Genomic DNA, 24,489 nt, shown 5'->3' with positions numbered 1-24,489 from the left:
CACGCTCAGGTGATACCTGGGTACCACGTGGTATGAGAGCTCTGCAGACTTGCGCTGATACGGGCGCCCAGATGTTTTATTATATTACCTGGGCAGCTTGGAATCTGTATCATACGCAAAATCACTTTTGTTGCATTGTGAGCACGTGGAGTGACATAAGCATTTCGTATCCTCCATGTATTTGATACATTAGAACTCTATAAAGCCTTCAGTTGGTGGAGAGGTTGTGGAAGGCAGCATAGAAGTGTTGGAATCCATTACTGAAGAGTGGGGCTCTGAGCCACCTGACAGACGCCCTCATCCAGGCCAAAAACTGCCAGAGATGTTACACGGCACTGGGCTTGATGTCATATGATGTCATTTACAATTTATAATTGTACGTGTTCAGGTATGAAGAGACAGCAGTGACGTAACCTGCAATAACTCTCCGGGTAGATGTGCCTCCAGGTGCAACACAAAGGACCGCGTTCTGCACACGCATTTCATCCCGACACGCACGTGCACACGTGCAGTGACATGCAGCTCATGCAGGATGCTGCCCTCGCACGACTCTCGAATCGCCTGGCGCCTATTCCTGTTTTCCTTACAGCACCAGGTGGGTTTCTAAGTACCCGGGAGGTGCTCAGGTGCTTGTTGGTTTAATCTTTAAATGCCAGCAGAGCAAGGTAGAGGTGGGTTTGGTCAAGGAAAGCGTTCTGCAAGAAGTGGAGGATAAAGAAAAGAGCTGGAGGGGCTGGAGGGAGAGAAGAGGTGCCAAGCTGGGTGGGTAAAGAGGAGACACGCAGCGGGAGGCAGGTCAAGGGGGCAGACGGAATGGGTTGTCCCTTCAGGCTCTTCTCCTCCAAGTCCCCCTTTAACGATTTCGAGTAAGTTAAGTCTCCCCAGCTGTAGCCCGAAGACTTCCTGAAAGGCACTGCCTTGCGCTTCAGAATCTCCCCAGCATCTGACATGCTATGTGCTCGATAAAAGTCAGCTAAACAAGAGGACTGGGCACGGAGCCTTGATCCCTCCCAAGGCGCCGACCTGCACCTTCGTCGTGGGCTCTGCTCACCAGGACTAGCCAGGAGAGAACTGGGCACAAACTGGCCTTGGGCTCTTTCTTCCTTGCTCTGCAGACCCTCAAAGGGCTCCCTGGATCCCCCTCCACCAGCTCGTATCTGGAGACAGCACAAGGGGAAGATGGCGAACACAGCTCTGACAGACGACAAAGCAGTTACTCTGACCCTGGCCAGCACCAACTGGCATTCTCCTTTTCCTTCTCTGGAAACCAAGGAATCATTTTAATGCAGGAGTAGGACTGAGATTAGGTGAAAAATGAACGCTGTGACTATTTCCCAAGAGAAAAACGTGAAAGAGTTTATGCATCGATGTTTGAGGACTGGCTGGGATGGGGTAGCAGCGGGGATAATAGCTGAAGCTCAAGGACAGGGAGCCGTGAGCCACGGCTGCAGGACACAGGAAGGAGAAAAGGAGAAAACCCCAACTGCTCCCTCACAATTAGTGTGTGGGTACCTAGAAATGTACAGGTGCGGTCTGGGGTCACGGTGGAATGAGGATGAAGGGGTGGACAGAAGGGGCAAAAGGAGGCCAGCCCCTCAGGTTTGGGGTCATTTCTTTCATTCATTCATTCATTCATTTATGGCTGCGTTGGGCCTTCGTTTGGGGTCACATTTCTATCTATCTGTCTACCTACCTATCTATCTATTTATTTATTTATAGCTGCGTTGGGTCTTCGTTGCTGGGTGCGGGCTTTCTCTAGTTGCGGCGAGCAGGGGCTACTCTTCGTTGCAGTGCGTGGGCTTCTCATTGTGGTGGCTTCTCCTGCTGCGGAGCACAGGCTCCAGGCGTGTGGGCTCTAGGTGCGCGGGCGTCAGTAGTTACGGTGCGTGGGCTCAGCAGTTGTGGCACGCAGACTCAGTAGTTGTGGCTCGCGGACTCTAGAGCGCAGGCCCAGTAGTTGTGGTACACAGGCTTAGTTGCTCCACGGCGTGTGGGATCTTCCCGGACCAGGGTTTGAACCCGTGTCCCCTGCATTGTCAGGTGGATTCTTAACCACTGCACCACCAGGGAAGTCCCAGGGTCACATTTCTTGAAGTGGCCCAGAGCTGGCAGATCAAACCCTCAGCCCCAGGGCTGTTGCACTGATAACACCTCTTCCAACACACGTCCCCCAGTGCTGGTTCAGATCGTCCACCTACAAGTGGGGAGAGACGTGTGTGCTGTCTGCTCTGCACATAGACGAAATCCCCTGAGGGGTACAGGGGTTTCTGAAGTATTTAACAAATGCAAACTGTTATTATCAACATTTGCAGCATCTTTTTAAACTGCCTGCCAAAGACTGCCTTCTTAAACCTTGGGTTTACCTTCTAGGAGCTTATAAATCAGACACTAACACAGAGAATTAACATGTGGAGAAGAGTTACATATGCTAAAACATGAGGGGTAAGACTGCTTGTGAGGCAACTGCAGGAGAAGCAGGTCGGATAGGAAAATCTGTCCCCCGCTTTTTTTGCTGACCCATGAGTCTTAAAGTTACAAGATTTCTGAGCTGGAAGGGCCCATCCATTAAGAATTCCAGGAGATTCTAGGAAGCTGCTGGAATGGTAGAAAGAACTACAAAGACCTAGAACTCTAAAGCTTGGGAAGGGCTGAGAATCCCTGGGAAAGAGACGAGGGAAGGTCTGGTCTCTCCTGTGCTTCAGGCCCAGCAGTGATTATTCACTGGGATATGCCCTGGCAGGTCCTCCTGCTGAAACCAGTGTGGTTCCCTAACCCGGGCAAGGTGCCATCCTACCCCAAATGGAGGAGCACTGCCAGGAGGTGGGTGCCCGTGCCAGGGTCGGGGGGATAGGAGGACAAGTGCTGGGGAGGGGGGCCACAGCCCCACCTCCTCCCATTGCCGAGCACACCAGGACTCCACAGAGGACCACAGACTCAGAGAAACCTGGGATACAGATGGGGGACGGGAAAAAGAACCGCGGGGCCACTAGGGAAAGAGAATGGGAACTTGCGGTCCACAGAGGGAACCAATGAGAGCCGGCAGGATGGAGTCCAGAGCCACACCACCCTCTTGCCTGGAAGAGCGGGGCTGCCAGAGCCCGTGGAGCCTCTATTTATCTAGTGCTGAGACTAGGCTGGGTGGAGGGGCCCTCCCGCCCTCCCTCCCTGAGGAAAACAATAGGCCCGTTTTCCTGAGCTCTTCCTGTGACCCAGCAGGCCCACACAAAGAGGAAGAGGCGGGGGCAAAGGCAGGGCTGGTACCAAGGCACAGCCTGGGGGAGGGGGACCTTCAATCTGCGAGAAGCTCATCAGCGGCCTCAAAACCACCCGCCCCCCCCCCCCACACCAACCATCTAAGCACTCACACACTGGCCGCCGCACAAATGCAGCTTTAAACCCCATCCCTTAGTCCCGCCACCAACCAGATCGCTAACCCTAAAGCCCTCCTATCGGGGCCGCCACCAGAGTTTCCCCAGCAGCTCGAATCCCACAGAGACGCAGGCACACTCAGTGCTGGCAGAGGTTGGGGGGGGCGGGGGGGGCGGCAGAGGGCGGGTGTTCTGGGGGAGGGTGGACACTGGATGTCCTTCAGTTAGCTGGGAGCAGCTATATAGAGGATGTGCTTGTATGCATGAACAGGAGAAGAAATATGGGAGGGTGTGTGTTTGGGAGAAAGAACATGGGTTAAGAGGAGGCAAATGGGAATGAATGTGTGGGCTGGGGGTAGGGGAGGGGCAGGCAAAGTTTCATCAGGTCACCTCTTCCTTCATCCCCAAGCAGAGAAAGCAGACACAGCCCCAAGGACCCAAGGGGTCCAGACGCCTGCCTCGGCCAACAGAAGGCGGCCCTCCGAGGCCTGAGTCAGCCTCCATCTACCCTCTGCCAACCCTGCCAACCCAGGGAGCGTGTCGTGTTACGCCCATTCCTACCCCAAGGGCTCAGTATGGAAAGCGGGCCCAAGGCCAAAGCATAAAGACAAATACTCCCGTGGGAAAAAGGAAGCCGGCAGAAGGATCGTCATGGCACCTCCTCACTGAGCCAACAAACTGGACGGGAGAGCTCGAAAGGAAGGCTAAAACCTCCTCAATTCCCCATTGTCCGCAAGATCCAGTAATAAACTGGACGGCCTTCAAAAAACTCCTTTTCCAGCTTTCATCACTCTCTAACACTGACGCTCCACGCTGCTCTGGATAAACCTGCCCCTCACGCTGCGGAACTGAATTGCATCCTTTTATTCTGGTTCCACACTGTGAAGTCCTAGTCCTCTGTTTATCGGCATATTTGAAGTATTTTTACGGGAAAGGAGTGCAGGAGGGGAGGAAATCAAGTATGCCCTGGGAGTAGAGGGGCGGGAAAGAAACCAGGAGAGATATTTATGTGCTGGCAGAAGGGTAGTTTTTAAGTCACTCCTGCTGGGTCTCTACGCCAGAAGGACATATACACGAACATGAACGAACACACGCGCGCGTGCGCGCGCACACACACGCACACGCACACACAGATACATGCAGAGGCAGAAGCAAGTCCAGACCCGACACACACACAGACACAAATACCGTGCTGATCAGAAACCACTCAGAGCAGACAGGAGCCCTGCCTGAGCCGGGCTGGGAGCAGTTCCCCCACACACCTCAATGCCCAGGTTCCCCACAGACACAGCTGCCCCAGACACAGGCCCTGGGCTGGGGGCTTTATCCAGACCAGAGGTCTTCATGGATGGAGAGGCCCACAGGAGGCGGGTAGCAGGGAGTTAGATGAAGGAGCAGAGGAGAGAAAGTCAGGCAGTAGGGGAGAGAGGGGAGAAGAAGAGGGGCCTAGGATTCAAGCAGCCTTGTGCTGGTTCTAAAATGGCCGCAAGCAAGGCAGGGGACAGATGGTCTCTTTCTGATGCTGAGCTGGAGAAGTGGGGAAAGGGAAAGGGAAAAAATTACCATTGCAGTCAGAAATTTAAAAATAAACCAAAAAACCTAAAAGATAAACAGCCTGCTTCTGAGGTTTCGCCTGCCTCCAGAACCTAAGGGAAAACAGAGAACTGCAGGCCTGGGGGGAAAACCCCCAGCCTCAGGTCTGAAGGCTGCTGGAGGTCATTCTAGCCATCCCCCTGCCCAGAGCCGGAAGATCTGGCAAAGTCTTCTAGGCAGCTGAGGTGGCATCTTCCCTCTACCTCTCTAATACTCACTTCTCAAGTCTCAACTTTTTAAGGTCTTTGCGTTTAAAATGTTACAAGCTATCAGAGTTTGACCTTGGCTCCGCCACCAGAATCAGTCTCTGTAACCAGGAGAATCAAGTTCACCACCTCCCAGCTGCTGCCACTGCTGCCATCAGCCAATCACCTAGCGCTCCACAATCCACAGGTGCTTTCACAGTCATTATCTCATTTGCGCCTCTGACATGTAGGGAAGCCAGGCAGGAGTTAATACCCCATTTCACAGAGGAGAAAACCAAGGCTCCAAGACGTTAAGTATTTTCAAAGTGGAACCTGGTTAGTCTTCTGATGGCAAATCCAAGGAGGCATGGCACACACCCCCCAGAGCTTTGTCCACTGGATTCCATTTGCCTTCTGTGGGCCAAAGAGGTTCTTCCTTAAGCTCCGATCTGACTGCCTTACAGCTGATGATCCCAAGGATGGTTAACCTGGAGCCCTGCCCGTTCCCATCCTGAGGTCATTTGTTTCTTGCTGGTGTGGGGAGGAGGCAGAGAAGCAGGAATGCACTCTACTGGATTTCTCTTGGTTCTTCTAATACCCCTTGCCCCTTCTCACCTCTGGGTCTTTGCACGTGCTGTCCACCCTTCCAAGGGCATCTCTCCCCTCCCCTTTACCTGCATGCCCCATGCCCATCCTTCCAGACCTCAACACAGACATCACCTCCTCCAGGAAGTTTCCCTGACTATCCTGCTCCCACAGTACTCTGTACGGCCCCTTTCAGGGCACCAATTACATTTTTGTGATTGATTCTTTAATTGTCCGTCTTCTGCAAGACTAAGTCTTAGAGGTCAAGGCCACATTCAATACCCTTCTGTTGAATGAATAAATATAGAAACAAAAGGAAGTTGGTGTTATCCAGAAGAACCATCCCCTTTCCCTCCTGCAATGGTTTCTAACACTAGGTTTTGGGTTTATCTCCATTTTTCCAAAATAATCCATAAATATTCACTTAAAAGCAATGTACTAGGGCAGCTACTAAAAGTGAATCCTCTTTTGTTATGTGAGTCAGCGCCCCTAATTTATATGCTTGGTAAACATGTATTACTAGAAAGTGGACTTTCTTAAGGCACAAACTCCTATATAGCTGGCTAAACCCAAATGAAAACGTTAATAAGGACCCAAAGACCGCAGGAGGCAACAGGACAAGAAGAGGTAAAGGGGAAGGTTCCTGAAGGAGAAAAGAGTGAAGCATTTTGGAAAGGAGAGAGGAATAGGCAGAGGCTGGGTTAGGTGAAGGGCAGAAGAAAGATGCATCTTAGACAACTTAAAAGAAGGTTCAAAAGTATAAGAGGATAACTCGGGGAAATATTTTCTTAGCTGAAGCAGAAAGGCAGCCGGGAGTCTAGTATATAGAATGACAGGGAATGGTTAGTGTTTATATCTCACTAAGAATCAGAAGGTCTGGGCACTGGTTCTGATTCTTTCATGTAATGGAGGCAAATCAGCAAATCACTTAAGCTCCCAGAGCCTCTTTTCCTTACCTACCCAACCCCATCCCACAAGAGTCCATGGATGTAAAAACATTTTGATATCCACAAAGTGCTACAAATTTGCACAGTCATTATGAAGAGACTTGCCTCCCATAGAGCAAGAAAAACACTGTCAAGAGGTGATTTACCAAGACTGCTGGTGTTACTGGGATTTAGAGTGAAAAGTGGGAGCTCGAGAGAAAAGAAACAAGATGAAAAAGTAGAATTATGAGGAGGGCAGGTGAGAGAGAAGGGAGAAAAAAAAGAACGGTGGCCTTGGAGGTAGGGCTGAAAGGGGTGGGGGGAGGGGTGGTCCCTGGGAAGCAGATGCTGGGGTGAGAAAGGGCAGAGCACGGAAGCAGGAGGAGGCTGGAAGGGGGAGATGTCGAGCCCATTCAGGCTGGCAGACACCAAGCTCAGGAGGACAACAATAATCACGGGCTGGATAATAAGAAGGCTTCTCACTGCTGGTTTTCCACTGCAGCACAAACAAACCATTATACCTCATGGCCAACAGCCTCCTGCGGGAGCCAGGTGTCCCCAGACACGAGGCAGGAGGCTGGGGAGGCTTCATGACCGAGAGAGCCTGTGACTTGTCTAACCCCTGTGCGGCTTCTATCTAATTCCAGATGCGGGACCAACCAGATCCCATGAGAGAGGACTTAGGAAGGAAGGCTCCGACAGGGGACTATGAAAAGACACCTTGGAAGGAAGGGTGGAGGGAGCAAAGCTGAGTCAGTGGGGAGAAGAGCAGGTGGAGGGTGGGGCCCAGGGGGAGGGGCAGGAAGGACTAGTCATCTGCATCACAGACTTAGAAACGGTTACTCTCCAAAGGGTGGAGGCCAGCCACTCTCCGGCCCCACCAAGGACCAACTCAGAATAAATTACAGCCCAAAGGATATAGGTGAGACAGAAGGAGGAATTTCCTGACCAGCAGGATGGAGCAAACATGCTCACCCAACTTTTCACCAGGCCCGTCTCGCCTCTTTTTTTCTAAGAAACCTTCCCTGGCTGCATTCATGCCAACTTTAGGGCCCTGTGACCAGTTCATGCATTCACTCAACAAACATCAAGTGCCTGACAGATACTAGAATGTGGCAATGAACAAAACAGAAATGGACCCCTCCTTCGTGGAGCTTACAGGAAGCAGACATTAAAGATGCAATTACACAACTACATAAACTCAACTGTGAGTTTATGAAAAAGTAAGAAAAAGTACAGGGCACTATTAGAAAGATTAAAGGGAGGTCATGATAGGGGTTGGGGCGGTGTGGGGGGGGCAGTAAAGGGCTGCTGGGGAAGTGATATTTGTTCTGAGACCAAAAAGACAAGTCGGAGTTAACCGAGCAAAGGTCAGGGGTGGGGAAGGCCCAAGGCCCTGAAGCAGAAAGAGCCTTTAGTCTCCAGGCAAGGCCAGTGAGGATCCTCGTGGCTAGGCGCCCTGCCTGAATCTGTGCCTTTCCATAAAGCACTTTACACATTTTTGTGCGAAAGTCCTGTCTCTCACATCTGAGCAAAGCCATGTATTCCCAGCAGAATGTCGCGAAGGGTGAGGTGCAGGTTTCCCCACTCTGGCTGACTGCTTCCTCTGGGTGGGCCCAGAGCTTTCACACAAAAGGGCATGCGGGGCCTGAGGCACTGCTCAGCCACTGCTGGAATTCCCGACTCAGGGGGCAGGACAAACAGGAGTTTCAAGTTCAGATATTAGATTTTGAAGTTGCTCTTTCTTCCAGTGAAGCTGGAAGATGGTAGAAAACTCTAGGGTAGGGAAGGGGAAGCCAGGCCCACACCTGGGGACTTAGTGACTCACCCACCCACGGCCGTTAAGATTGCACTCAATACACTGGGTGGTTTTCTCTTTCCCAAATGAAATGTGAAGGAGGAGAGGAATGTTACCAGAACCTTTCTGGTAACTTTCATAAGAGACACCCTTTCTGGGCACTTTCACAAGAGAAATCATGTGGCTACCACCTATCTAATGAGCAGTTACCAAGCTAAGCACTTTACTTACACTTTTATTTAACCCTGAAACAGCCCTGTTAGGTGGGTCTTGTTACCCTCATTTGACGAATGGCGAAAATGAGGCATGGGGGTAGTTATGACCTTGCCAGGGGTCACACAGTAGGTGACAGATCTGGGATTAGGATTCACATCTGTCTCCAGCGTCTATGCTTTTGGGGGTGAGTGATGATGGGGAAGGCCTCACTATACCAGGTCCCTCCCTATCTTCAAAGACCAAGTAAAAATGCCCTCTTTCCAGGTCAGTCCTCCCTTGGTCTGCCTGCTCTTCCCTCGGCACTAACAGACTCAGGAAAGTCTAAGGAGTGCACGCACATATACTGGAGTTCATACTTCAAATGGTCCTTCAGACCTTTTTCTGAACCTTCCCTTTATTTCGTGTTCTTCCCGGATGCCCAGCCCCACGTCCACACCCCAACTTCGCCCCACCCTGAGCTCCCTCCACAGTAGGTGCTTGTGTTTCCCAGACCAGCTGGGAGACACCATGCTCAGTTATCCCACCCTGACCGACCCCTCCCCCAGTATTGTTTCTCTCAACTCCCCCTTTGCCCAACTTCACACACATAAGGGCACCTTTCCTTACATATACGACACTGCAAAGCATACATCTGATCCATTCATGTGTTTAAGTCAAGAGAGCACAAACAGGCCACCCCACACAGTAGGCACACAAAGATATTTAGGAAGGAAGACAGGAAAGAAAGGAGGAGGGGACTCTTGGATCTGGGGGAGCTTAAGGATTATCTGGTCCAGTAGTTCTCAAAGGCAATCTGCATCAGATCACCTGGGAAAACACACATACCAGGGCCCCACCCTGGACGGACTAAATCACCTCCGGAGGGCAGGGCCTGGGTTAAAAAAGGCTACCTAGGTGATTCTGACTGAGCCTCTGATTAAGAGCCACTGTTCTCATCCCCTTGTTTTGCAAGTAAGGAAACCAAGTCCCAGAGAGATAACACGCATCCTGTAAACTAGAGCGAACTGAAACAGGAACCACGTGTCCCAGCTCCTAATTCCACACTGGCTCTATGCATCACGTTGCCTCAACTCCAACAGCCCCTGTGTCCGCAGGCCTCCGTCAGGGAGCTCTCTGGAGACGTCAGTATCACCCTATCTGAGCAGGTTACAAGGCCAGGGCAGGGGATCTGGGCAGCAGCGGGGGCATTAATCATTGACTTGTGAAACACACCTCATCTGCACAGAATGCACCTTGGACTCCAGGCTGACCAAACACACACGAGCCCTTCGTTTCTGGTGGGGCCTCGACACTGCCGCAGAGCAGTATGGGTATCGCCAGTCAGATCTAACTAGCTCTGGGCCCCTGGCCTGCTGCTGGCGCCTCTGGAAATGTAAGATGGTCTACGGATGCTCTGCTTTAAACACAGGCACTTAAACCACTTTTTGCTTTTATGTATGGTGGGGATGATAACCATGCCCACAGGCAGGCACGATGCCAGACGGCGGGATAACAACTGGGGAAGGCCAGTGCTTCCATGAGTCAGGGAGTGGGACGTTCCTTCATTCACGCTTTGAGTACCAGGGGTGGGTGAACAAGGCTCAGCCCAAGAAAAACAATCGACCCCAATTCATACCTGGCTCAATCTAAGAAAGAAATAGGCTTTAGTGAGAGGGACTGAGGTGAGAAGGGCCACTGGGCACACCCTGGAAGGTGATGCTGAATACATGTAGCTTCCTGTAAGCTTGTACACAGAAAACAGAGAAAAGACTATGAGTCCTCAGAACCTGGGATCCGACTCGAGGACAGGTGATCTAGGGAAACAGCCCTGAACAGGGGACCCTAAGTTGCCACCCCCAACCTACTGGCTAGAGGCCCCTGTGGCCTGGATCTTGACCTGTTAGGCCTCTCTATGACACAGGGCTCTCCTGCCCTCCTCTCTTCCTGGGTGGCTCGAGTGCCAAGAGTGTCTCTCCTTCCTTTTTCCTTCTTTCCCCATGAAGTCCGATGAGAAACTATAAATCGTGTGGACAAAGTGAGGAGGCCGGGCAGGCCACTGAATTGGTCACCTCTATTCTAAGAAATCCAACTCAATTCTAGGTCATGCTTTGGGTCTGTCCGGGGGTGCGGACACCACAGAGGGATACAGCCTGACCCGGCTCCAGACTGTGCAGGCCTGGAGGCCCAGGAGGGTGACATCAAAGGGGCCTCAAAGGCTGCCCATGATTTCCCCAAGACATCTTTAGCAGCTAACCACCCCTTCCTCCTGTAAGCATCTAGGCCTTTTCTGTGGCCCATCGTTCCACAGGAAAGAACTCCTGGGCTCATACTGCCTGATACTAAAAACCTACCCTCCCTTTACGTGATGTCACCCAGGTACGAGCTTTCAGTTACTACTGACACATGAATACGTGATGTTGAATAAAGCCTCCAGCCAAAGTTGCACCGCTGGCCACCCCTCGGGAAAGGTGGAACCCAGGAAGGACAGAGATACCCTACCGGGTCCAAGGTACTCATCTAGGGATGGTTTTCTTCTACTACCAGAAAGACGCCCAGTTAACACACGAACCCCTCACACACAAACACATAAATGTTGTTACCTTTTATTATCTTCATGCCCTACATGATCTTCTTTCCACCTTCCTATAGCAGCTACCCACCAGACCCCCAGCGTGAGAAGTAAGAGCTGAGAACAAGCAAGATGATGACTATAAGTACAAGAGAACCAGAAAGCAAATGACAGTTGGGAGACTGCAAAAGGAGCTGAATGTGGAAGAGAAACCCTCGACTTCTCTTTCTGCTGCCTAATTCTTTTGTGATTCCATGTAGCCATTTCATCTACAATCCCTCTCAGAGGTGACTGCCTTGCACTGGAGCCAGGAGGGAGGGGGGTGTCCTGAGTTGGCTGATGACACATGGACTTCTGAAACAGGCCACCTCACCTGACTCAACAAACAGTAAGCATCTGCTATGTCAGCCCTCTGCTCAGCTCTGCACACACAGAAAGGGAGGAGACACAGAACGGTGGTTGCCAGGGGCTGGGGGAGGGGAATGGAGAGTTCATGTTTAATGGGGACAGAGTTTCAGTTGGGGAAGATGAAAAAGTTCTGGAGAGGGATGGCGGTGATGGTTGCACAACAACGCGAATGTACTTAATGCCACCGAACTGTACACTTAAAAATGGCTAAAACGGGGGCTTCCCTGGTGGCGCAGTGGTTAAGAATCCACCTGCCAATGCAGCGGACACAGGTTCGAGCCCTGGTCCGGGAAGATCCCACGTACCGCGGAGCAACTAAGCCCATGCGCCACAACTACTGAGCCCGCAGTGCCACAACTACTGAAGCCCATGTGCCTAGAGCCCGTGCTCTGCAACAAGGGAAGCCACCACAATGAGAAGCCTGCGCACCGCAACAGAGTAGCCCCTGCTCGCCGCAACTAGAGAAAGCCCGCCCACAGCAACGAAGACCCAACGCAGCCAAAAAAAAAAAGGCTAAAACGGTAAATTTTATGTTATGTATATTTAACTACAATTTAAATAATTTTATTTAAGGTGGGAGGGATGAGATAGTCTTCCTCTCCTCCCTCTGAAGAACAGGCCTTCGGAATCATTAACTCTTTCCTCCAGAATAAATCTAAATTCTCGGGCATGCTTTCCCCTCCTATCATCAGAGTACTGTGCCCGGCAGCCTGACATCTAGAAATCTCTACCAGTTCTGGGCACAGGCCCCATGGAGCTTTGTGTTCCCAGCAGGTGCCCACCAACGCCAACCCACCAGCAGTTCACAAAGGCTCAGGCTCAAGTCATTTACTTAAAAAAAAAAAAAAAAATTTTTTTTAAAGTCACTTAATCCATCAATCAAGTCATTCCCTCGTCTCAAAAAATGCGCCCATGTGATTAAAACCTGTCCTCTACCGAGACGCAGATCTAGACCGTGTGCTCTTGCAGGTGGTGACCACTTCTCACACAGGCTGCCTCCAATCCATGAAACAGGCCATGTTCCTAAGTCTCCTCATATTCACCACGGAAACTTCACGGACAGTGTTAGATCCTCCCAAGTGAGCCCACAAAGCCTGTTTCCCACAGGCCACACATTCATGATTAAAGCCAGTTGAAAACACTACTGCTCCAGGTACATAGTCCAGAATGTCAGCTGCAGGGTGCCCTCCCCTCAACACACACCCACAGACACAGACACCTGCCACCTGGGCGCAGGCCTCCACCAGCACAGGCGCGCACAGGCTCAGGTTCTGGGTTGAGTCTGAACCCGGGTCTTTTTTTTTTTTTTTTTTACTTTTTTTGGGCATGCCACTCTGTATGTGGGATCTTAGTTCCCCGACCAGGGATCAAACCCATGCCCCTGCATTGGAAGCGTGGAGTCTTAACCACTGGACCACCTCGGAAGTCCCTGAACCCGAGTCTGAATCTGAAATCCGCCGCTTACTGGCTGTCCAACCTTAGGCACGTTATTTAACTTCCAAGTTCTGTAAGCCTTGGTCTCGTCACCTTGAAAATGAATAAAATATCCCACTTCAAAGGGTTATTGTGAGGGATAATGAGATTATATAAGGAGGGAACATACTGCATAGTAAGTATTCATTATTATTCCTATTCCACCCCAGAACCCCTTCTGAAATGAATCCACATTAAAATACAAATGACTTGTATCAGAGCAACTTTTGTTCTGAACCGAAGAGAGAGAGAAAAAGAGGGCTTCCTAGAGGTCTGGAGGGATAAAGGAACCGGCAAACTTCTGAACCACAGGCTGCCTGTCCCCCGCAACCCTGCTTTGTGGGGTTGAAGGTAGTTTCCACGGTGAAGAAGGACCTTGTGAAGATTAGAGGGACCTTCTCCAACTTCACCAAACCTTAGCTAGACTAGACCAAGAACCCATCCAGTCCTGCCCTCCTAAGTTGGATTCAGATAGTGAGAAGTGATGGTGGCTCTGCTGCACGACTGCATCAGTGCATCCCCACCAGCCACTCTACTCCCAGCCACTCACCCACCCCCAAAGCTCTGTTCTTCTCCAAAGGATACTAGGCAAGTGGTCTTCCCTCTAGCTATTCCCTGCAATTTGAGCAACGACACTCACTCAGCACACCTCTGTCTTCAAGGGGCCAACCGTAGGATGCAAAGACACGAGAGAAGAGATAGGTACGCCAGCCTCCTCTCTCACACTGTGACCACACACCTACCTCCGCCTCCCCTCCCGCTGCTCAGGCTTTTGGGTGCCCCTGCCCAATTGTTTTGTTTTTGTTTTAATTGAAGTATAGTTGATTTACAACATTATATCAATTTCTGGTGTTCGGTAGAGTGATTCAATTATATACATATATATTTTTCAGATTATTTTCTGTTATGGGTTATTACAAGATATTGAATCTGTCTGAATCTTTTCTTGAAGACTCTCTGGTGAACATGCAGAACTGAAGACCAAGTACGACATGCTTTCAACCACTTTCTTACAAATGTGCCTTGAAAGAGAGAGTGGGTAGGTGGTGAAGAGAGAACATGAAAATCTTCTTCCTTGCAGTCTGGCTCTGGAGCCTGCCCAGTTTACCTCCAGAGGTGTTCGGGCAGACAAATAAAAGCTGTGAGAAGAGCTAGGCGCCATGCACACAAGTAATTTACAGCCTACATTCCTCTCTCCATCCAGCAAGAAGGAAAGGGGGGGACTTAGGACCTACTTCGACTTCATGGAAGAAAACATGTCTAGTCCTTCACCTGACCTTTCCCACGTCCATAACAAGTTCACAAGAGGCATATTGGCAATTTGGGTGGAAAAACAATTCTTCAATGTGCTGTCCGGTCATGGCAGGGTGGTTAACATCCGTGATCCCCACATACTAAATGCTGTTAGTGCTTCCCAGACAAAGTGACAATGAAACCTCCCTCCCCAACATTTCCAAACACCCCCAGGAGGGCAGTGCCACCCTAGTTGAGAAGCACTGAGTAAGGACCTGTACTGTTTTGTGTCACACGGTGCCCAGCACATACAAGGCACTCCCGTGGGAAAGTCACAAGAATACTTAGCTCCAGGGACTTCCCTGGCGGTCCAGTGGTTAAGACTCCATGCTTCCACTGCAGGAATCTTAACCCTGGTCAGCGAAGGGTTTGATCCCTGGTCAGGGAACTAAGATCCCGCATGCTGCACAGTGTGGCCAAAAAATTAAAACAAACAAAAAAAAAACACAAAAAAACTTAATTCCATATCTCTACCCAGCGAGTAATTACTGAACCCCTACTGTGCACTCAGCATTTTTGTAGGCACTGTGAGCATCGACAGGAAGTATGGATCATGGCTCCTATATGTAAGGAAGTGACAGGGAACGCGTGACCATGAAATATTCAATATGGGTAACATACACTCAAATGCTACACTACAAGGTCCATGAAAAGATGGAGAAGGTGACCAGGGAGGGCTGGCTCGCTCAGGGGAGGCTTCGTGGGAAAAGTGGAAGTTGAGGTGGCTTGAAGGAGGTGGAATTTTCTTCACAAAGCCCTGCTGATCCTCAATCCGTCCCTGCAAGGACCGCTGTTCAGAGAAAAGCCCTCCAAGCCTGTGGTTCCAGGAGCAATTCAGCAAGCCCAGCCCTTCAGATCCTGTCCTCGGATGATTTCCGGTGCAAGAGGGTGTGAGACGTTCCCCCTTCTCTCTCAGAAGACCTGCTGCTGTCAGGCCTGCTTTCAGGAGGCCCTTCTCCTCCTAAAGGCAGAGCGGAGGCGCAGTCACTGCCACACGCACTGACTGAGTCAACAGACTCCGAGTGGTTGGGACGCTTCACTCGTCACCCAGCCGGCAGCGGAAGCCTCTCCTGCCCCAGGGACACGCACTTGCCTCCTCGGTCAAAGGACTTCTTGCCTGCTCCCTTACCAGCCTTCAACCTTCCTCTCAGGCAGAGTCTCCACGTCCTCCACTCATCCCTCTCTCCACGGCGTGTGCCACCAAACGCGTCCCACAGCCCACCCCGCCCTCCTGACATTTCACCTGCTCCTGGAGGCTGGCTCCTCCAAGAAGCCCAACACTGTGGTTCTCCAGCCCCGTTTCATTTCAAACGTGCAAAATCAGCAACACTCCCCCTACACACCTCACTCATCCTTGACTTGTACAACAATGTAAACTGAGAGTTGCATACACACACACACACACACACATATGTGTGTGTGTGTATATATAGATAGATATACAGTATCTACCTAATGTTACGAAGAATCCCACATCCCACAACCACAAAAGCTGAGCCAAGGATGGGCCTACTTGTGCTTATTCCTGTGAGGCTTACCGACCTTCCAACCCTGGACACTCAGGCTAGTAACATCGATTCAAACACACATACACACACACATGTGAGGAGATGAAAATGTTACGTAGCTTGACGGTAGTTATCATTTCACTATGTCTGTGTCTATCAAAACATGTGGTACACCTTAAATACACACAATTTTTATTAAAAATACAGCATGAAACATCTAGCGGTATACCCTTCTCCCTCATACAGCCGCTTTGGCCAATCGGCACACCCACGCACCCTCTGCAGAGCGACATGCGAGTCCACACAGACCCAGTACTCAGAGACGCTCCTCCCAATAAACAAAAATGACAGTTATATGCCCTTTCCATATAATACCCTTACCCTTTGAAACAAACTTTTTTTTTTTCCCTCCCATAGGAAGGTTCAGAAGAAATCCTTTTGGAAATTAAGCCTGGAGTTTCTACCGCATCCTCAGACCCCTGGCCCTCGGTTGCTGACCAAATGCTCCACCCTAAGAATGGCCCTGATCCAAGGTCTCCCAGTTCTGGCCGTCGCCAAATTCCACCTGCTGGTTCACCTCTATCTGCTCTTTCTGTGGCAATGCTAGCTTGGTTTTTCAACGTGTGATTTGTCTCTCTCTCAATCTATCAACCAAATATTTGTCTTGCAAAAGGTAAAAACAATTCTTTTATGGGCTCTCACGGCATGCCAAAGTTTTCTGCTACAGTCCTTATCATGACTTGCAATTTTATGTATATGTAATTATATATACACAATTATTTTATTAATGTCTCTCCCCACAACTAGACTGTAGGAAAACCATGTCTATCTTGTGTGTCACTGTATCCTCTGTGCCTAGTTCTAGCTCTTTCCTCAAGCAGAACAGGAAATCCTACCCACCATTAGCAAGCACATCCTCGGCTGTCTGGCCACTGGGCAATATCTCTAGGGGCTCCTTGGATCACCACAATTCCATCCCTTTCTTCTCTCCTCCCTCTGCCATTCCCTACCCTGATTAAGAACAAAAAGCCTCAAACACCTTTTCAATTGCCCTCTGGAGGAGCTTCCCGTAGATGGAAGAATCCCAGACTCAAGTCAAGAACTGGTTGGTTAGGAGAAGAGCAGGAAGAACAGGAGAGACGAGAGAATGAATATGCGCTTCTACCAAGTCATGTTCTTGTATCTTCCTGGATCCTGTGGGCATTCAGGAAATGCTTTGAGAGCTGACTTGTTAACCTGATCGCTTTTTGTTCAATTTCTTCAACCTGCTAAAGAAAAAACTGAGGGAGCTGTGGTGTAAAGTGAGTGCTGGGGGAGGGGAAAAGACTGCATATCAGATTTCAAGATGACCACCACAGGATAACAGAAAATGAGTATAATTCACAGCAAACAGATTTAACAAAAACTTCCTGACCCTGAGGGTTCTAAGATAATGAGGAAGGCAATAACAGTTTAAAAAAAAAGCGGGGGGGTGGGGGGGGGTGGTGGTGGGAGCCTCAGCTTGCAAAGGGCTTGCTTAGAGGGATGCTTCCAGAGGTCTGATTAAATAGCTCAGAATAGTATGAACACACTATTACATACTTCCCGTAGTATCTAGAACCTGATTCTCAATAAAACAGACCAACAATGCTTGGTGACTGACTGATGCAGGAAAGGATATTAGTCATAGTTTTCTCTGGTACAACTTTGGAGACAGAAAGATTCGTCTGGCAGACTCTCAGATGGCTTCTGGAGATGCTCCGCAGCCCCAGAACTGTTTTATGTTCCTGGATTGAGAGATCACTGCATTCCTTATTCATAAACCAATGCCAAAGTATAAGCTTGTAAAGAGTATGTGCACACTTCCTGCTATCTTGTCCCCAGGATGACAAGCAAGGACACTCAACATACCCAAACTGTGTGAGTTACCCCCTTTTAGGCACACAGTTCGGAGTTGAAAGGAATGGAGGCCATATCTGAAATCAGGATTCTACACAGCATAGTCTTAAGTGAGCTCCTGGGATAAGCGTGAGGGGGTGGGCCAGCCTGCTCTCTTGCTGACCTTCTTACTGTTCTCTTAACTGTGAAAACCTCACTTCTTCAAAGACCCTCCCCTCCGTGTGTTACAAAGGGCCATGGCTCTGTCCTATCCCGCAGCATAAAGGGTGGCGACGCCTCTTCCCTCGTTTGGGGGATGGCTGAACACCCAGTTCCAGCAAAGTTCTCCGCAACCTTCCTTCCATCCTCTTGCCAAAGCAGCTTTTCACTTCACTCCAAGTGCCACTAGCTCCCCAAACAGCCCCACTCCCATCTGCGGTTCTCTAGGAAAAAAGTCCCCAGTCAATGCCATTGCTTCTGCTGCAGGAGGTCAGTCTCCCCATCCCATGCCTGAGGCATCTGTCGTCAACGTTTGGACAGCAAGCACAGCGGAGTGCAGCAGTTGCTCAGCAGCCTAGAAGTACATGCCCAGAACTGCCAGCTTTCTGAGTGGAGCTGGCTCCACAGCCTCGTGAAGGAAAAAGGAAGGGGAAGCGACTCCTCCAAAGAACAGACACAACAACATAAGATCATTGGAGAAAGAACATCTCTGTCAGCACTACCACCCGGCAACAAGTCCCTCCTGACTGCACGTCATGGTATTATTTCAATACAGCCACACTGCGCACAGCTCCATGGTTCCAAGGACACTGCAGTCTAAAACCTCCAGCTGGCTGGACAGTAAAGAGAGGCTGCCTGGTTTATGAAGTGGGTCAACCAAAAAGAGCAATGCAAAAGGAGAGAGGTCAGCCCGGGGTCTGCTCCCTCCTTGTCCCGTCCTCTTCCACTGATACGTATCCTTTGTGAGAAGCCAAGGGTTCCAAGTCAGAAGATTCTCCTGGAATGTAACCAAGCCTGGACACAGAGAAGGTTTGACAAAAGAGGCCCGCTTTTTCTCTTGGAAGGTCCTAACTTTACTTCAAGGACGTCGCTCCGATGGAGGCTTCCAGAACTCTTGTTTACCACAAGGTCTGATTCCAAAAACAACCCAGAAAAGATATATTCTTAATTATGCGTATATAGACAGCAAGAGGAAGCCTAACAAGCATGACACTTACTGAATGCTTTCTCTAAGCAAGACTGTGCTAAGACCTTTCACTTGTTATGATACGCGTTTATTCAACAAACAGCTGAGCCCCCACTATGTTCAAAACACTGTTGCAGGCACTGGGGATGCAAAAATGAACAGAACAGTCAAAATCCTAACTTGCACTGAACTTATATTTTAGTCGGGGTTGATATATATAAATATATGTCAGCTGGCGATAAATACTATGAAATAAAACAAAGCGGGCTAAGGGATGCTATATAAAAATTTATATGAAAACGAAGCAGGGGAGGAAGTGCTATTTTAGATACACTTGTGCTGGAAGCCTTCTCTGATTGTCATCTGTAACAATTAACAGTAAGGGCGAGGGCTTCCCTGGTGGCGCAGTGGTTAAGAATCCACCTGCCAATGCAGGGGACACGGGTTCGAGCCCTGGTCCGGGAAGATCCCACATGCCGCGGAGCCACTAAGCCCGTGCGCCACAACTACTGAGCCTGCGTGCCACAACTACTGAAGCCCATGTGCCTAGAGCCTGTGCTCCGCGACAAAGAGAAGCCACCGCAATGAGAAGCCCATGCACTGCAAAGAGCAGCCCCCGCTCGTCACAACTAGAGAAAGCCCGCGCACAGCAACGAAGACCCCATGCAGCCAAAAAACCAAAAAGCAAAACAACAACAACAACAAAAAAAACAATAAGGGCGATCATATAGTCACGATGTGCCAGGAACTGAACTAAGTACTTAATATGCAGTATTTCATTTAATCCTCAGCAACTCTGAGTTCAGTACCATCACCACTATATACACATGGACAAATGAAGCCTTAGAGAGGTAAGGCTCTTTGCAGACTCTGCAGCAAACTAGGGAAGAAGGGAGAGAAAGGCCAAGGTTACACAGTAAGTGAGAAAGCAGGGACTTGAACTCAGGAACACAACCCCATGCTACTGGGCTGGTGGATAAACAGAGCCTCAAAGAGGTCAAGCGTGCCTGTGGTCACAGTGAGGTAGGTCCACCCGCCTCTCCGCACATGGCTAAGAGATAGTGCAATTCAATCTTCCCTAATATCAGACTATTACTCTCATCACCAGCTGGAAGCCAAGCCCTATCTTGAAATAAGAGGAGAAAGACAACTTGGGCTCTTTGACGCCGCCTAATAAATGCTGAATATGTTCCTCTCCCATCCCCTCCCCAGGCCCCCAACACGAGATGATGTAGTACAGGGAAACACGCTTTTCTGCTAGTTCTCCAGGTTGCCATTTCTCACTGGAAAACAGACAGAAACAGAACAAGAGATGACTGAGAGAGCCTCTCAACAGTGCCACAGGGGCTCTCCGAGGTGGGGTGGAGGGGACAGGCTCTGAGCAAAGGCCAGCAGCAAGGAGAAAGCAGGCCTTCTGCAGCCCCATTTCAAAGAAAGCACTCCCTCCAGCCCTGGAGTACTGGGGTGGTAGTGGGGGAAGGGCAATGCTTTCTTAAGCATCATGAGGCAGGAAAGACACACACACTGGGAGCAGGTCACAGGGCTCTCTTGAAGAAGGGAGAGGAGAATAAAGCAGGAGGCGATTGAGGAAAGACGCTAACATTGCTTCAAGTAGAGAAGTCCAGAAGGGAAATACCAAATCCAAGGTCAGATGGTGTTTGCAGAATTGCTGGAAATCCCAGGTTGAGGGTCCAGGCCAAACTACCAGAAGAGGCTAAAGGGAAAGAGAAGCCCAAGGAGAGTCCCACAAGGTTTAAACCAAAGGTCATGGTTTGGACCCACCTTCTCTTTTATTATATTTAAGTCACCACAGCACAGGAACCTATAGCCAGAGTTAATCAACAACCAAGGTGGGAAGGGAAGATGGGGGCTCATCCTAAAGACAAGCTCATTAAGGGGAGCCTGGATTTCCACCTTATATCCCAGCTGGCTTAACTTGAGAATCGCAGTTTAAACTGATCTTAAGAATCTCCCTCCTGGGCTTCCCTGATGGCTCAGTGGTTAAGAATCCACCTGCCAATGCAGAGGACACGGGTTCGAGCCCCGGTCCAGGAAAATCCCACATGCCGCGGAGCAACTAAGTCCATGCACCACAACTACTGAGCCTGCGCTCTAGAGCCCGTGAGCCACAACTACTAAGCCCGCGTGCCACAACTACTGAAGCCCACACGCCTAGAGCCCGTGCTCCGCAACAAGAGAATGAGAAGCCCGCGCACCACGAAGAGTAGCCCCTGCTCGCCGCAACTAGAGAAAGCCCACCAATCTCCCTCCTAAAGCCTTCAGACCCCCTTGCCACGAACACACACACACACACACACACACACACACACACAGAGTGAGAGAGAGAGAGAAATCAATGTTCCGTCTCCCTCCTCAGCAACTTATCATCTTATCTCCAGCAAGTCAGGTCTCCTAGCCCAACACTGCACCAACCAAATTATGACCTGAATGGCAAGAAAAACTGTGTCACCTAGAGAAACCCAATTAACGACATGACTCTGCTCTCTTAATTCGCCTCTCCCCTCCAGTCATATCCGGGGCACCTGTGTGGCTGACCGCCTTTTCCCACTACTGGCCATGTTCCCTGGCTAACTCAAAAGCCAGAAGACGATTTCAACAGGGGCCTCCAGAGCAGCTAACCCAGAGATGGGAAATCTTGCTCTCCCCAGCACCTTGGCCTGTTGAGAAAGCCGGAAGGACACAGGACAAAAACACCCCCTGGGGGACAGGCGGGAGTCTTCACCTTGAAACCACTCAGTTGCCCCTTAAGCCAGGGCTCCCTGCTGAAGAAAAACATATAAATGCTGCTGAAAGCCCCCAAATGAGGGCATGCAAGAGCCCCAGGAGGGAAAACGAATATTTCGAAGAAATTCCTGCTGCAGTTGTTTCCTCTGATCCCTTTTCTAATGAACCCCTCCCTGGAGAAATCTCCATCGCCTCCCCCTCCCTCCAGCAAAACCAAGAATACCCAGGCTTTTCCAAACCACATGCTGCATGTGTTTGTGTGTGTACAGACATATAAACATCCTCTTCCCAGCCCAGGCCAGAGTTTCTGAAGACAAGAAACGCGTCCCCTCCTCCCCCAGTGCACTTGTCTTTCCTCCCAGCCCCACGCTGCTGCAGAGTTGGTAATGTAATATGCGGGGACCCTGAGACCGGAAATGCCTGGTTCTGGACTGCTGCACTTGAAACGCCAAGGCACGGGGAGAGCTGAGCAGGGGATGAGGGCGGCGGTAGGAGGTGTGCGGCGGAGAGGGGAGGCTGAAGTGCCTGCCGACCGGGAAGAGATGCAATTCAGGGCTGGGCGAGGAGGAGAAAGGGTGATGAGGGGGAGGCTGGCAAGGCAGTGGCAAAGTCAAAATTCGAGGAGCCGAAAAAGAGGAGGGGGAGGAAGAAGAGCTAAGTAGGAGCAAGGGGGGAAAGAGGCCTCAAAGCATGTCAGGGGCCAGGGAGGGGCATCACGGTAAAGATTCTGCAAGCTCAGGAGAACCAGAGGGTGACCCTCAAACACCTGGGAGGAAGGGGATCCGGAACCTGAGTAAAGGTAGAGGAGGAGGGAAGAATGGGGGCGGGGCACCCCAGGGCGGGGACCGAACTGGCTCCCAGAATCTGCAGCGCGTGGAGAGCGTAGGGGAGCGGAGGGCGGAGGCCTGGCAGCAGCGGGCGCCCGGAAGGGGGCGGGGGTCGCCGCGGGGCGAGGCTGGGGGGCAGCGCGCTCACCCGCAGGGCGGACAGGTCGATGTCGTCCAGGCTGCGGGCGGGGGCTGGGTCGCCCATGGCCTCCGCCGGGAACGGGGCCCCGGGGCCGCTCACGCTCCGGCTCGGTTATTCCGCTGCCGCCGTCGCCGCTTCTCCCCCATCGGGGGATCCCGGGGGCGGACTCCACCGCGCCTCCCGCGGAGAACCGGGAGGGGGAAGGCCGGCGGGAAGACCGACCCACCGACTGACAGGCGATATCGCCCCAGAGCCTGCAACCCGAGCCTCCCGACTCTCCCGCGCAGGCGCAGAATGGCCGAGCACCGGGGAGGGTGGAAGAGGGAACGTGACGCGAGCGCGCCGGGTTCCCCCTCCCCCTCGACGCCGACACCTGCGCGCAGGCGCAGGAGAGAGAGCGAAAGGCGCGCGCGAGGACTGAGCGACCGCGCGAGCCTAGCGTGAAAGAAGTGGGCGGTGGCCGGGGCCGCCGGGGAGCGCGCCCACCAGCTGGTGCGCGTGCGCACACGCGTTTCGTTCCCTCCCCGTATTTTTTGCCCTTTCTCTCCCCCGTTTCCTTCTGAGCTCTCCTTTGACGCCTTTCCTTCCCTTTCCCTCCTCTTTCGTGTGCCCAGCTGCCAATCAAGCCACCCACCGCTCTATTTGCGGGGGGAGGGGGGCGGGACCCAGCACCCTCTATTACTAGGGGGGTTGTTATGGTAACTCCCCACGCGAGGGCTGGGTGGCCTCTAGATAGGATGGGCTGTCCACCCACCTAATTGCCATGGCAACAGTGGAGCCGCTGAGGGAGGGGCCTCTTCGTGAGAACTTGGCTGGAGAAACCACCTGGGGGATGGGGAGTGGAGAAGAGGACTGGCTGCCTCAGGAATGCCCCTGACCCCCTTCCCCGGATGCAGTGGGGAGGGTTGAGAAGGGGATCTCAGATCTCAGGATAGGGAATCCTACCGCAGACCTTTGTCTCTGCACCTCTTGTTCTGTACATAGGAACTGTTTCAACAATTATTCATTGACTGATCCCTGGAGCTGTGCGAGGGGGAGGGGGTGGCAAAGGGAGGTGGAAGGGAGGAGAAGGGATCTATGTCCAGCCCCTTCAGATCTTGCTTGGGTCACCTCAGGTCTAGTCATGTTGGCGTAGCACCCCCAGCCATTAGCCTCACTGGAGGCTGGGTAATGCTATATAAAGAACAAGGAGTCATGTTCTGCCACTGACATGCTGTGTGACCTTGAACAAGTTGCTTTGCTTCTCTGGGCCTTTCTTTCATTGTGAATTTGAAAGAAAGAGAAGGCCGTTTGATCTTTGAGATCACTTCCAGCAATGATGGTATCTCCAAAAGACCCCACTGTCAGCCTTAATGTAAACATCACTTAGAAGAGTTTGAATGAAAAGTCCTTGGAAAGAGGCAGACATCCTCCTTTCTGGACCCTTCTCCTTTGCACATTCCGATGCACATCCAGTCTTGCTCCTCTCCCGCCCGCCCCTCCACGCCCAGTTTACCTTGCTGTTGTCCTTGTCCAAGCTATAATCATCACCTGCCTCCAATACTCTTATTAGCCTCCTACTTGGTCTTCTTGACTGACCTCCTTAGGTCAATTCTCTATACTCAGAGTGCATGATTTTTCTAAAACTCAAATCTGATGTCACTCTTCTGTTTAAGATCCTTCACTAGCTCCCCACTGTCTTTGGAGCCTCAAGTGTGGCAACCATGATCCTTCAAGATTCTGCCTGCTTCTCCTGCCCTGTTTTTCAGTACTCCACCGTTCAACCTCACATGTTCTAGCCATATGGAAATCCTCTACACGCAGTTCCCAGAACTCAAAAGACCCTCCTCAA

At 51.1% G+C, this 24,489-nt stretch overlaps 1 protein-coding gene across 5 annotated transcripts in view; it reads right to left on the bottom strand.

The window, feature by feature from the left end:
* MINK1 (misshapen like kinase 1) overlaps nt 1-23,082 on the bottom strand; it is a 48,222-nt gene extending 25,140 nt beyond the window's left edge. For all 5 annotated transcript variants that reach the window (XM_079904800.1, XM_079904796.1, XM_079904797.1 and 2 more), the window contains exon 1: nt 22,665-23,082. In XM_079904800.1, coding sequence (XP_079760926.1) covers nt 22,665-22,721 — 57 coding nt within the window. In that variant the 5' untranslated portion in view covers nt 22,722-23,082. The remainder of the gene's footprint in view (nt 1-22,664) is intronic.
* Between the last annotated feature and the right edge of the window lie 1,407 nt (nt 23,083-24,489).

Source organism: Stenella coeruleoalba, assembly GCF_951394435.1.
Source record: "Stenella coeruleoalba genome assembly, chromosome: 19".
In the NCBI taxonomy this organism is placed as follows: Eukaryota; Metazoa; Chordata; class Mammalia; order Artiodactyla; family Delphinidae; genus Stenella; species Stenella coeruleoalba.
This window is presented reverse-complemented; position numbering and strand designations above follow the sequence as displayed.